The sequence below is a fragment of the Camelus dromedarius genome, chromosome 17, assembly GCF_036321535.1.
Source record: "Camelus dromedarius isolate mCamDro1 chromosome 17, mCamDro1.pat, whole genome shotgun sequence".
Lineage (NCBI taxonomy): Eukaryota > Metazoa > Chordata > Mammalia > Artiodactyla > Camelidae > Camelus > Camelus dromedarius.
In genome coordinates this window covers 11,111,825-11,125,802 of record NC_087452.1, presented here as the reverse complement: position 1 = coordinate 11,125,802, position 13,978 = coordinate 11,111,825, and the positions used below count along the sequence as shown (strand labels likewise).

Genomic DNA, 13,978 nt, shown 5'->3' with positions numbered 1-13,978 from the left:
CTTGCAAAAGCCTCAGGTTTTGAAATAAACAGTTTTCTCTCCCATTACCTCTTAGCTAGAAGTACCTGCTTTTCAATTCTCACTTCACAGTGACTAAAAGCATACCCGTCCACTTATGATCTTTTTCAAGGTTCAGAAAACAGCAGAAATGTGTCCCACCACTAGGTTATAATCTATTTATGGACACAAACCTTCCTTTTCTAAGGACCTGAGATATTTGCTTTCCGTATTTGGATGAAAGGGTAGAAACCTGCTTTAAATGCTGTCTTTAAAGAGGAAATTTTAGTGTGGATTGTTGAAAAGTAAGACCAGTCAGAAGTCTCCTATGAGATACTATGACATGATTCCCAGCTGAGAGTTAATCTAGGAGCTACATGCAGTAAATGTTTACATGCTGCACAACCTGTGAAACACAACCCTGTGAATGTGGGAGAGGATGCGCCATTGGTTTTTTTTATTGTTTCTGTTTCCTTTTGATTTGTCATCTTTATTGTGGTTTGTCTGGTTGGTTTTATTTGGTTTAGTACACAGAAATTTCTGGAATCTGCCTGGATTCATAATTTCGTTCTTCAGGCACTTACATGACCTTTCTATTTAAGTCAAATTGCTTTTCACCATTTTACTCTCTGACACCGTTTATGAAATCATATTGCAGTGAAAATAAGAGGCTACCTATAAGTGAATGTAGTTTTGGAGCTGATAAACTCTCTTGGCCAAGCAAGTCTCCCGTTCCATTCCCAATTAGAACTGCCGTGTAAAGAGTGAATTTCAAAACAAATTAGTAGTCCTCACTTTAAAGGAGTAATATGCAGCCATCGTTTTGTCGGTGATGTTCATTACTGCATAGTTTACACTTATAGTATAATAAAATGTACCGAAATGTTGACTAGTTTCAAAATGGTTGATGCTGTTAACTTAATAGAATATTATGCAGATTATAAAAATATGTGGATAAAGATATAAACCTATTTTACATTAAGCAGAGGGAAAAGGCAGGCAAATCATATGTGTAGCATGTTTACAAACAACTGAAAAACTATGAATCCAAAAGACAGGAGGAAATTACCCTAAAATGAAAATAGGGATTTTTTTTTATCTGGACAGTCAGAGACTAAATAGGACTTTGTTTTGTTTTATTTTGGTTTCTTTGGTTCCTTCTTTTAACTTTCCTGAATTTTCTAAATTCCCCATACTCAACATGTATCACTTTTATAATAGAAAAAAGGAAAGCCCAACAAACTGCCAATTAACGTGGATTTCTTGTTTGTACTCAGCTGAAAGATTGCTTTCTAGTGAAACTGGGGAGATCTAAAAACCTTTTTAAAGAGGCAATTTCCGAACCGACTGCCAGAAGGAAGCCCTTCCTTCCAGAGGTGTCTTAAGAGATCTAACCTCAGTGCACCCCAGCCGAGTTCTGTTGCTCTGTGCAGGTTCACATAATGAGCGTTTTCATCTTTTCATATTAAAGATGACCTCCCGGCCCGAATCTGAGCTTCCCAGATGACTGAGGTTTGCCAGTCACAGCCTAAGAAAAAAATAAAGCACAACTGCTTAGTCTTTCCTCCTGCATGTGGAGTCTGCATTTTCTGTCCACACAAGTTCACCCGCTCTGTTGTTGTTTTGTTCTGTTTCCACTCTCCAGATCCAACAAGGGTGATGGTACCCCCTGCCAGCATGGACGTCACCGTTGGGGAAAGTATTGTTCTGCCGTGCCAGGTAACCCACGACCACTCGCTAGACATCGTGTTCACTTGGTCATTCAATGGGCACCTGATCAACTTTGACAAAGATGGGGACCACTTCGAAAGAGTCGGAGGGGTAAGTATTGATATCAGACTGTCTACAGGAAGCACTGTGACCGCACTTCTCAAAAGGACTCAACTCGTTTAGACTAACTTGGAATAAAGTTATTCTTCGGTGATTTTGTTCAAATACCTTATTTCAAAAACCTCTTGGTTACCGTCTGCTCCTTTTTGCATGATATATGCGGCCCCACTGGTTGAGCAACCAATATGCCAGGCCTTTTATTAATGCTCATAGTCCTTAGCCTACAGATGAGTTATTCCTCACTGTGTATGAAGGTGAAAACTGAGGCTCGTGGGAGTTACATGTCTTGCCTTAGCCTCATAGCTACTAAATTACAGAACTTTATGCTGGATTGGCTGCATATCAGCCAGGGCAGAGGCACAGGTGGACACCCCGCAGTAGAATCAAGCACTGACTACTTTCTGGGGACTGCTGTCCTTGGAATCCCTCTCATTGGCCTTTCGAATGGGACGTGTTTGTCTCTTCTGTGATAGTACTGCTAACACCAGTCAGCCATCGCTAAGAAGTAAGTGCAAAAGTCAGGACTGCACCACACACTGTGAGAGCTCAGTGCAGTGGGAGCCCCCACAACCGTTCCCATCTGCAGAGTCTGTACTGGACACGAGGAGAGAGAAGGAAGCCGTTCCAAAGTCAGGTTCATTTTGCAGTTTCTACTTCCTGGGTCAGGATGGTGGAAACCATGCTTGGAAGAGCCAACCTATGGTGGTTGGGAGAAATGTTACTATTTCCTTGTCCTCTAATCACCTCCAAGTGTTCAGCTGGGAACAGAACAGACCACAGTCGGGGAAGATAAGTCGATGCTGTTTTGTTCTCTTTGGTGGGAACGTAAATGTAGGTCTCAGTGAACAGTTTGGTCTGGACAACTTTGCAGGGAAAGAGAAAGTTACTGTGGTCTCCTTCTGTGGGACTCTTACCTCAGTCCTGACTTTATTTTTTATTTTGTTTCAGTTTTACTTTAAAAACACAAGTCTGGTCAAAATTTGCAAATAAGGAGAGCACGCTGTAAACCACACCATCAGAAAATTCTGTTAATGGATTGCTGTGCCCTCAAATCTCCAGGCTACAGCTAGTGCCTTTGACCTTCAAGCCCTTGGTGATAAAACGAATTATTGCAATAGTGTCGGCACTTCCTTAAAACCAATATGACGTTCCCCCTTCCCTGCACACAGCCCCTTGCGAGGCATATTTTTTGTTTAAGCCTACAATCAAGGTCCAAACACATGAAATGTCTTAGATAAAGAAGTGTTAATAATAATGATGATGATACCTTATGTTTGCAAAGTACCTAATCATTTATCACATATTTTCAAATATAAGCTCTTAAATCTTCACAGAATCTGTGTGAAATGTGGTAACCATTATCCTATCTTACTGAGCATTTGTAGGAGTTGATTAGTAGACGGTGGAATCTGGATGAGAACCCCAGTGTTATAAATAAAAAAGATTTCTGATTAAAAAAAATCACAGCTCTTCTTCAATTAGATTTAATATCTTGGACGTAGTGGTTTCACAGAGAAAATGGATCATGGTCACCCATAACACCAGGTTAGATTTATCCTGTGCTTCACAGTTTTCAGGATTTCATGTACGCATCCAATCTCATTTGATTCTCACAAGCTAGCACAGTAGGCAATGCATCCTTCTTTCACAGGTCAATAAACTAGGGCCCAGAGAGGTTAAGAGACTTACAGGAAGTGGCACAGCAGGGATCAGCCCCTGACAACTAAGTCCCGAAACTTCAGCTCTCTCTTCTCTTTCTTCTGATTCTGTTTACAACTATGGGCAGTTCCATATCTTCCATCGCCCTGGGTGAATATGTAATATGTTGTACCACAACCAAGGAAGGAAACCAAGTACACATCAATTTACAATGAGAAGCAGATCCTTCCAGGTGATATTATACTTACAAGTAAGGAGCGGAGCTTGACCCTGTGGGCTCACGTCCTGGCTCTGCCATTGACTAGCTAAGCGACTTTAGGCAAGTTGGAGAACCTCTTTGTGCTTGTGTTTCCTTATCTGTCGAGTAAGGATAACCCATAGGACGCGTGGGTCCTTAGTGAGTTAGTACAACTGAAGCACTAGGAAGTTCTGTAATAACGTGCCTGCTCTGCATTACACACCATCAAGTGTTATCAGATATTATTGTCATTTGGCAGAATAGCAACAGGGACAAAATAACCTCTGTTATTTTGTCATCGTCAACGTTAAGAAATGAACATTGCTTCCTGAATCTGACCTCTAGGGTGTTCTCTTGCTCAAACAGCTATTCTCCAAGCTTCTGATTAACAGAGCTATGAAACCAAACTCCAAGGCGTAGCGGTGTTCTTCAGTTAAAACCACCTTCGTGATAGCCTGTAGAGGCATCTCCGCCTATTTTTTTAAAAGTACTGGGCTGGCAAACAGTGTAGAAGTATTTCTAGGGCCCAGAGACATCCATACCAGGATATAATTAGTCCTGTTCATCTGCTAATCAAACATACATTTGGCATTGGAAAAGAAATGAGCACCTTTCCACACTAGGTGATGCAAGATGTCCTCAGAGAGTCTGGTCCTTCTGATTCTTTAATTCAAATCTGGGAGCAATCAAAATGCTGGCTCTCAGACGGGACTGTGCAGTAACATACAGATGCCTCCAAATGTGGGCTTGCTTGTGTCCCCTTTCCAAATACTGAGTGCCAAAGTATCGGAGTGCCAGCACAGGCTGCAGGCGACTGAGGGCATGTTTGAAGAAGCCCACAGGACTAGATCAGCGGCCACTTTACATAAGTTTTAAGTGCTTCCAACATGGGTGGCAAAATGTTCCAGAGATGCCAGACACCTGAGGTCTTGTCCGACATGTGTTCTGAAGATGCTCCTCTTCTGATCTCTCGGGCAGGCACGCGTATTTTTCAATAGGCCGTGGCTTGCATCACTGATGTTTTCATCAGCCAGTGTAAAATAAACCCATTAGTCACAGTGTCCTTCATGTGATAATGATATTTACAGCTCATTAAAAAGTAATTGTAGCCACTTTCCCCCACTTTATCAGCAGGATTCAGCTGGTGATTTGATGATCCGAAACATTCAGTTGAAACATGCTGGCAAATACGTCTGCATGGTCCAGACAAGTGTAGACAAGCTGTCTGCTGCTGCTGACCTGATTGTAAGAGGTATGGGAGTTTTGGTGTCTGTTTTTAAAACACCTTTGTGATATCTACTCCTGCACAGAGTTCTAAAAACCTCAGTGGTTTAGAATTATGGGGGGAAAGTCAGTAGAAGCTGAACATTGTAAGCAGTGGGTAAGAGTCAACAGGAGTTTCATGTGCATTTGGTTCTTATAGGGGATCAGAAGGTGCAGAGCAAATCCACTTACTCTGTACTGAAAAAAGCTCCTGTGTGTGCCCCCAGTGCCCTGAACTATGGTGTCAGAGTTGATATGACCTTCTGGGGTAACTTTAGTTGAAGAAAAGCAAATGGCTTAAAGAGGGATCAAACTTTGCTTTTTAATGTTTCATCTGGGCTAAATCAAATTAGTGTTTTAGCTCACTGATGTAAGAGGGACTTAAATGAGATCATTACCAGTTCCCCGCCAGTTAGTTATTAACTAACTAACCCCGAGAGTTAATAGTTCTGTTCAGTTCCTAAAATACGACTTTACAGGAAAATACCTTCTAACTGCCTCAGATGTAGTAAAGAAGCAGAGGGTTGATGTAAACACTGATATGAGTGAGGTTCTGTTGCGTACAACCGATATGGCCTAACTTCATCCTAGCAGCTGCAAGCGGCTTGGCTGAGCCTGGCCAAACTATTGTGTAAAGGAACAATAAGTAGACTTTGTTTGTTTTTTGGTTTTTGGTTTTTTCTAATTGCAGTATAGTCAGTTACAGTCTATCAACCTCTGGTGTACAGCATCGTGTTTCAGTCATGCCTATACATTCACTTTCATATTCTTTTTCATTAAAGGTTATTACAAGATATTGAATATAGTTCCCTGTGCTATACAGAAATTTTTTTATCTATTTTTATATATAGTAGTTAATATTTGCAAATCTTGATAAGTAGACTTTTAAGAAATAGTTTTCAATTAAAATTCAGATCTTTGTGAACCAGTGTATATACCAGAATCAAACTGGTGCATGCTCAGACGTTTTCTAAAGTGAAATGCCAAGCCAAATCAGAACATCAAAGTAATCTCTTGGCCAGCATCTCCTTTATACGAACCCTAACTGTGTGCATTCAGGGATCTTTGGCCAGCAGAACTCTGTGTGCAAGGAAACAAAAATCCCGGTGATATCAGATTTGGAGGCAGGGTGAATCTGAGTGCACAGAGAACAAGATATTATTGGAAATACCCAAAAGTGTTGCTATCTCCTCTGGGTATAATGTGATGTGGGGGAGTTGTGTGGGAGTCAGCAACTAAAACTGTCAGGAGAGGTTAAGGAAAAATAGCTTTCCATCATGTCTACTTTGGTTCCCCTTTAAAATGCCTTAAAAACCTTTCTCTAGTGGTACAGAGAAGAGAAAAATCTTCCAACCTGGATAGAGTTAGCCATAGAGTAACTTACAGGAACGTGTTTATTTCCATTATAAAATACACCAGAGCTGGTCTTCTCTCCCCTTGGGAACAAAAGAATTCTGTTGCTCAAAATGTATCCTCTATTTAATTAGGATAATGTTCAGATCAGCAGTTTAAACAGAAATAAATTAGACTAATAAATATTTAAATCAGTAATACTTGAAGTTCTTAAATGATATTGTATACTTCATTTCACAGAAAATACAACATTAAATACCAAGAGGAATTTGCAAACGCAGTCTAAAAGAAAATCTAGCCTAATCAGTTAATAAGGCCAATAAATTAATATGCCATTTTAAACCATAATTTCTCGTTTTATCTCCTCTGGCTTCTGCCTTTGCAGCTTTTCTGCATATTTCAGAGGGGAGGTAGATACTCATTTCACTGCCCTGTAAGAGATTTTTGTATTTGAAACTCGTGAAGCTTTGAGTCTTGGCTCTAGCTTCCTTGATTCTCTTCTATCTACTTTGTGTAATTTACAGCCCTCGAATGGCAGGTAGAAAAGCCACCTTCCCGGAGAAGGAAGCAGGGACGCTGGTGTAACACCATCGTTCCTTCTGCGGTTGCCCGTGACAAACACTTCTATGAGCCCCAGATCACGTTAACATTTTGCTCAGAGGATAAACATTTGCTCATTTTGTCATTTTGAAAGAGAGCCCCAACTTCCCCAAAAGCAAGCTGGTAAACGTTCTGTAAGGTCATAGCTCCGTGCGGTGGGGCGGGTAGCAGGAACAGAAACGGCAAACAATGCTGTGGAGGTTCCGTCTTACCTCCAGTGGCCACATTCATGCCAACCCTTTATCTTCTTCCTCCTCAGTTGCCAACAGCGGGCTCTGATCTTCCTATCAATTTAATTCATTAAGTTTGGAGAGGAGAACTTTCCTCCTTGTGGTACTTTGATTTTTAAAGACCATCGAATGAGCATCTCTTTAAAAAAATAAAAAAAAAAAAAAAGGATGAGAATGCTAGGATAAGAAAGCTGGTAGGAAAAAAAAAAAAGAAGGTTATATTGTCTTCTGAACTTTACCTGGTTAATAAGAGTCTGGAAAGCCGAAGGTTACCTCAGCTCTATCTGGGTGGCATTAGACTGACATGCTGAAATGTCACCATGGAAAATTAATCAGTTCCAGCATACAGATTTCCAGACCTTTCATTCAGGAGTAGGAGGGAGAAGATAAATTTAGTCTCACCTGTGGGTCTATAAAAAATGATTTTTAAAAAAGGAAAGAGAAATTTAGGGCATCACATCGAGGGTGCAGAAGTGAGTCCCAGAACAAAATGTTACTTCTGGAAATTGCTGGTAACTTCTCACCACTCTGTGAAAGGTCCCTTTCTTCCCTGCCCGGTGTGCCGTGGCCTGATGGTATTTTGGCAGAACATCTGGTTGCTGTCCTGGGCCTCAGCAAATCCCTCCTAGGACAATCTTCTTCCTGTCTGATGTCTTCCTCACCCTCACCTTCTCTGCCGAGGAGGGCCGCTCTGCTCTGTTAGAAATTCATTTAACTGCCTCTTCACGTTGGAATCTGGGGCAGCTTTGGGTCTTTGCTTTGTGTTTGCCTGCCAGCCACTTTCCATCCCCCTGTTTCTTTCTGATTTCCAAGCCTTCATTTAAAACTGATTTCCTCCTGTTTTCAATGGTTTAAGTACAATGGCAGAAACAATACACATCAAGAGGATGAGTAGAAAAATACAGGTATGATTTACAGAAACTGCGAGTGTGGGTCGTAGGACTCCAGCCTGACTTGGCAATTGCTTTGAAGAAACCATCGCCTTGGGACTCTTGACCACAAGTCGCTTTCACAGCCGTTCGCTTGCACACGAGTGTGTGCTGGCATTGAATGAGGGGCGGGGGGTGGAGTCAGTAGTTACAGTGCAGCTGGAATGTGCTGTGCAGCACGGTGACCCCAAAGTTCTAAAGTCATTTTTGCTCAGATCACCAGGGGTAGAAATGACCGTGCCCAGAAGACTCCAGTCTTCATTTGTCACCACTGTATCCCCAGATAACAGGGTCTAACCCATGATAAAAACTTGTAAATATATGATGGGTAGATGAATGAATTTCGTCCCTGGTGGTACCCCAATATTCTCTCTTGGCATCTAGAACAAATACACTATTGTAGTTCTTTGTGTACCTGTGAGCTTTCCCTGTTATACTGTGAGCCCCTGGAAGGAAGGAGCTGGGCCATGTCTCACTCATCTCTATAGTTTCAGAGCCTAGAACAAAGCGGGGCACCTAATAGGTATTCAGAAAGGAACTGACAAGGAATGAATCTCTGGGTGGGTGAATGCACGGGTGGAGAGGTCAGCGCCCTCCCATTCAACAGCGTGGTCACTTGCTTGGACATTTGAACACACTGGTCCACCTCTGAAGGTCTTGCTCTTTCTCAGGTCCTCCAGGTCCCCCCGAGGCCGTGACCATAGATGAAATTACAGACACCACAGCTCAGCTCTCCTGGAGACCCGGACCTGACAACCACAGCCCCATCACTATGTATGTCATTCAAGCCAGGACTCCGTTCTCTGTGGGCTGGCAAGCAGTCAATACAGGTACCTTGTTGGATGCCTGGCGCTGGTATCTCACAGGGGTTTCTGAAGCTCAGCATAACACACAAAACACTGCAGCCAAAACCAAGGGGCAACCGGGTTCTTGTTCAGACACAGCCTCAAATGAGACTTTATGGCCGTGTTTCCTAGACCTCAACCAACTAACTGGACTACCAGTTTTTAATATTTTTCTTTCTGTTGATTCACATGTGTTTGTTTTTTAATTTGTTCCAAGCAACAATGTCTGAAATGATAGTAGGTCTGTTGTGTTGGCTATGTTTTTCCTTAACACCCATTTTTAAATACATTAGTTATAAAAATAAAGTGCATCACCTGTCTGTGCATTACCTAAATTCACCCGTGCATCACCAGCGCAGGGCTTCAGGAAGCGGCGGGTTCCATTACTGTATGATCACGGCACTCGTAAAGTTTATCCACTGCTCTCAAGAAACCAGTATCTAAGGACTGCGTGGAGCCTCCTGACTTGCTACACATTTTTTTAGATGGATACTTTGGGACGTGAAGAGGCATGAGATTTTGTTACATTAAAAAATACTCAGGTTGGCCATACCATCCCTGCTCCTGTCAGTACCTCCAAATTGACTCATTTTGTTATTTTATTTAGGCTTCATCTGAGGAAAAAAAATGGGCAAATTAAGTGGTTATTGCAAGCAAGTCACGCACTCCTCTAGGCTTGTCTAACTTCAGGAATGGGCTTCTGTGTTTCCAGCTGAATCACTTTCTTCTCAGTCACAGGAGTGTTTTAGGAAGGAGAGAGAGGAAAGATCTGGATGTTAAGGAGTTATGGGTTTCAGTCCTGACCCTGCTTATCAGCAGATTTCTGTACATCTTCATCTTTCTCTTTTGTCAAAGGGACATAGTAAGAATTGTTTATGACCCAATGCAGAAATGATTGTGAAACTTAAAAAAAAATGCTGCATAAATAGAATGCAGCAAAGGAGGAAGAGGGAGATGATGATGATAATGACAGTGATCATGATAGTTTTTACAAAAGAAAACAGCCAGGATGTGTTGGCCCTTGTTACATGCCATCTGCTCTCCTGAGTGCTTTCCTTGAATTTTCTCAACCGCACTGTGAATAGATGATGTCATTAGCCTCAGCGAGCTTGGAGGAAAGTCCAGAGCTTCCTGGCTTGTGGCCTCAAGCAATGAGCTGTGCCCTCAGGTGAAGGAGCCCTTCCCCACAGGCTGCTGGGTGAACATTGTCAAATCCTGCCTCTCTGACTCTCTGATTCCATTTTCTGTGTCCTTCATCCCTTTTATGTTTACACCTTCTCTCCTTAGATACAGTAATGCAGTTCACTGATAGAAGTAGTGTGGACTTATTATTTACTCCATTGTGATAGTAAGTTATAGAGCGTGGACCGTGCAGTCAAAGTGCAAATGCAGTATGACCTTGGGTGAGTCCCTTGACCTTTCTAAGGCACATTTTAGACCTCAAGAGAGTTAGAGAAATTCCACAAAAACCTGATGCTTTCATTGAAGCTCTTCATCAGGAGAAATAAATTGTAATAAAATCCTACTCATAATGTAATCACCTCTACATACATCTGAAGAAAGAAAACTCTAGTCTTTTGTCCTGCCTTTTTCTCTTCTGCTATTCCACCTTTCTAATAAATAAAATAAAATCATGGAGTAAAAATTTTTTTAATAAAATAAAAATGAAGGGATATGGGATTATATGAAATCATGTGTGTGAATGTTTTGAAAGTTGTGAAGCCCGGTAGAATTTAAAGAGTCTTTTTTAAAATACTACTTCTTTCTTTTAGAAAGTTTTTTTTTTTTTTAAATGGAGGTCCCGGGGATTGAACCCAGGACTTTGTACATGCTAAGCATGCGCTCTACCGCTGAGCTGTGCCTTCCCCACTAAAGAATCTTTCATTCAATAAAAAAAGAAATGAAGAGAATAATTTTACCTTACTCATAGGATAGTTGTAAGAATTAAACAGTGTGCCCAGCACGAGACAGTAAATGTTGAAAAACATGTGAGGTGACAACAATTATGATTACAGACAAGCAGTTTTGGGCCTTGAAGGCAGTCTTGTGTGATGTCATCTGCTGGGGTCTGATTTGAGTTTACTAGTTCAGCATAGAGCATTGTGGGATTACCTCCCTGTGGCCCCTGTTTGTTCAGCTACCCTCAGACCAGCAGCAGTGCCCTAAACACAGTAATGATGCTGTTGAGAGACAGAAGTTCCTGTCCTCCCAACGTGGGACCCTGTGAAACATCCCCGCCTTTGGATGTCTTTCAGTCCCGGAACTTATTGATGGGAAGACGTTCACAGCGACCGTGGTGGGTTTGAACCCTTGGGTCGAATATGAATTCCGCACAGTTGCAGCCAATGTGATTGGGATCGGGGAGCCCAGCCGGCCCTCGGAGAAGCGGCGGACGGAAGAGGCCCGTGAGTAGCCCCCCGGATAGTCTGTTCCAGCAGATCCTGTTCCTCAGGGGAAGGCTCTGAGTTCTCCTTGCTTTTCAGCTGTATCAGCACACCCTCCCCCTCGCATGACCATAATGATCAGAAATCAGGCCAGTAGGTGCTCAGCTTAACCAGCAGTGAGTTTCTTTTGTTGTTGTTGTTGTTGTTGTTTATTTTTTTATTGAAGGATAGTTGATGTTCAATATTATGTAAGTTACAGGTGTTCAATATAGTGATTCACAAGTTTTCAAGGTTCTGCTCCATTTATAGTTATTTTTAAATATTGGCTCTATTCCCTGTGTTGTGCAAGATACCCTTGTAGCTTGTTTTATACGGAATAGTTCGCACCTCTTAATCCCCTGCCCCCGTATTGCCCCTCCCATCTCCCCTCTCCCCACTGGGAACCACTAGTTTGTTCTCTCTGTGTGTGAGTCCCAGCAGTGAGTTTCAATCCAGAGTTAAGTCCTCACTCTTCAATGGGTTCCCTGGTTCAGAAAGAGACACTCTGCTTAGTTCCCTCAAATGCCAGCTCTTTCCTTATTGGTTCCTTTGTCACCAAGACTTTCCTACCAGGATTATTATTTTTGTTAATGCACATCCCACACTTGAAATGAAATCAGCTCACAGCAACCATTAGTGGCCAGGACTAAGTTCCTCAGAAATGTTCAGTGAGATTTTCTGAGGGTATAAGCCCTTCCCAAAGCTGAGACTGGAAACGTCCTGCTAATTCATGACAGCCCCGTTGGCAGTTCAGTGTAAGTTTCTGTGTGCACAGCTTGAGTGAGCACTGGGAGAAAAGATCATAAATTCATCCACAGGGCAGGAACTTGGGCTTCTTGCACGTCGCATGGGAGCTCTAGGCATGCACCTGTGTGGAGTTCCCAGCTGCGATGAGGCCAACTGGTAGTTGAAGGAAGAGCCAAGTCCCTAAGCAAATGGGAACTATGACCCTATTCTTGGACAGAAATCTATCCAGGTCTCTCTCATTGGCTTTCTCCAAGGGGACATACCCAGTGACCAAATCTGCACCCCAGCCAGACATTTTTAGATTCTGTCTGGAATCTTTCATTTCCATGGAGATCATATAGCTCATCCTCATGCTTTCTTCCCCCTCCAAAATCGTCATATAATTGATTCCTCTCTGCAATCCCGGAGAGGAAGCTAGCGCAATTTCCCCTCTTTTACAGAGAAAACTGGGGATCAAAGAGTTTAAGCACAGTGAGCCAGGGGTCAACCTCTGTCCACCAGTTCCTTCAACACCCAGCTCAAAACTCGCCTTCCTCCAAGAAGCCATTAGCCCAGCCCTGCTCTGAGCAGCCTGCTGCTTGCGAACGCCACCGCACGTCTCCATTGTCTGTACCAGCTGTTGTTGACTGTCCACGTGGCTCTGTCATCGTTCTGCATGTTTCCCTTGCAATAGACTGTAAGCTCTGTGGGGGCAGAGTGTGTGTTGTCGCTCCTTTGTGTACAGCCATCTGGCTAATAAACGCCTACCCAAGCATTAGAACCAGGACCTCATTCCTTTCCGCATCCCACTGAACCTCAGCTTCCAGGGGTGGAGCTGAACATGTCCATCATGTCAGATAACATGTGTACCTTGTTGAATGGGAAACAGGTAACTCATAGCAACTTCCTTGGTCCATCTCATTCCTTGAGCTGATGCTTCGGATCCCTGGACCATACCATTTCTGATCTCAGAAGACAAAGGTGTATGCATTAGAATATTTGTTTAAAGTGAGACACTTCAGCTAGACCACTTTCCTGGCACTCATTGGCTTTTGCCATCTGACATGACTTTTTTTTTTTTTTTCTGTCTCCCTAAACAGTCCCCGAAGTCACCCCAGCTAACGTCAGTGGTGGTGGAGGCAGCAAATCTGAACTGGTTATAACCTGGGAGGTAAATGAACCATGGAACAAAAAGGAACATTAGTCTAGGCTGTTTTACTATTGTCCTCAATGTTAAACATGTCTGGGAAGTTTCCTCCTCTGGTTTTTAACAGCTGAAATCCATTTGAATGCAATGACTCCCTCTCATGGCATTAATGATTAGCGGGAAAAGATGGTGCTTGTCCATCAGTTGTTAAGTTTTAATTCAGTTCATCACAGGAAAAACAATCATGAAAGGGAAGACCACACAAGAAAAAATATATACATATAGAATATATACATTAAAAGAAGGCTGGTTCAGAGAAAAGCGGTTTTTCTTTTCTTCCTGAATTGCTGCAAAGCCAATTGATCTAAAACATCTGCCCACAATAGATTCCATGTACCAGCACGATTTCCTGGGATCGGCTTTGCTGCTGGAGCCTTCTTGTATTAGGTTTTTTTTTTTTTTAAGCAACCTGGAGGTGTGTTAGCCACCAATGTATTAAAAATTGATTTTGAGAGAAGAAGTCAGAGTTTTAGAAAGGGTCCTTAATGTTTTCAAAGGATCCTAGACAACAACCCTACACTTTCAGATCTTTGATTTAACTGAAACCCCAGCAGTGAGAGAAATCACTCAGCCCTGCCAGCTCAGCCGTTGCGCTCCGAGAGGGAAGATGTCGCCAGAGCCAGGATGGCCCTGACTTCTTTCTTGAGATCTGTGTCAACACGTGTATGTTTGGCACAG

General features: G+C 42.5%; 1 protein-coding gene across 6 annotated transcripts in view; it reads left to right on the top strand.

Annotated features, from left to right (window-relative positions):
* Positions 1-13,978, top strand: part of LOC105093180 (contactin-4) — an 813,469-nt gene that overhangs the window by 785,008 nt on the left and 14,483 nt on the right. For 5 of the 6 annotated variants that reach the window (XM_031470759.2, XM_064496304.1, XM_064496303.1 and 2 more), the window contains 5 exons: positions 1,643-1,818; positions 4,856-4,976; positions 8,771-8,929; positions 11,200-11,349; positions 13,194-13,264. In XM_031470759.2, the coding sequence (XP_031326619.2) occupies positions 1,643-1,818; positions 4,856-4,976; positions 8,771-8,929; positions 11,200-11,349; positions 13,194-13,264 (677 nt within the window). The remainder of the gene's footprint in view (positions 1-1,642; positions 1,819-4,855; positions 4,977-8,770; positions 8,930-11,199; positions 11,350-13,193; positions 13,265-13,978) is intronic. The other variant, XM_031470760.2, reaches the window with a different exon arrangement.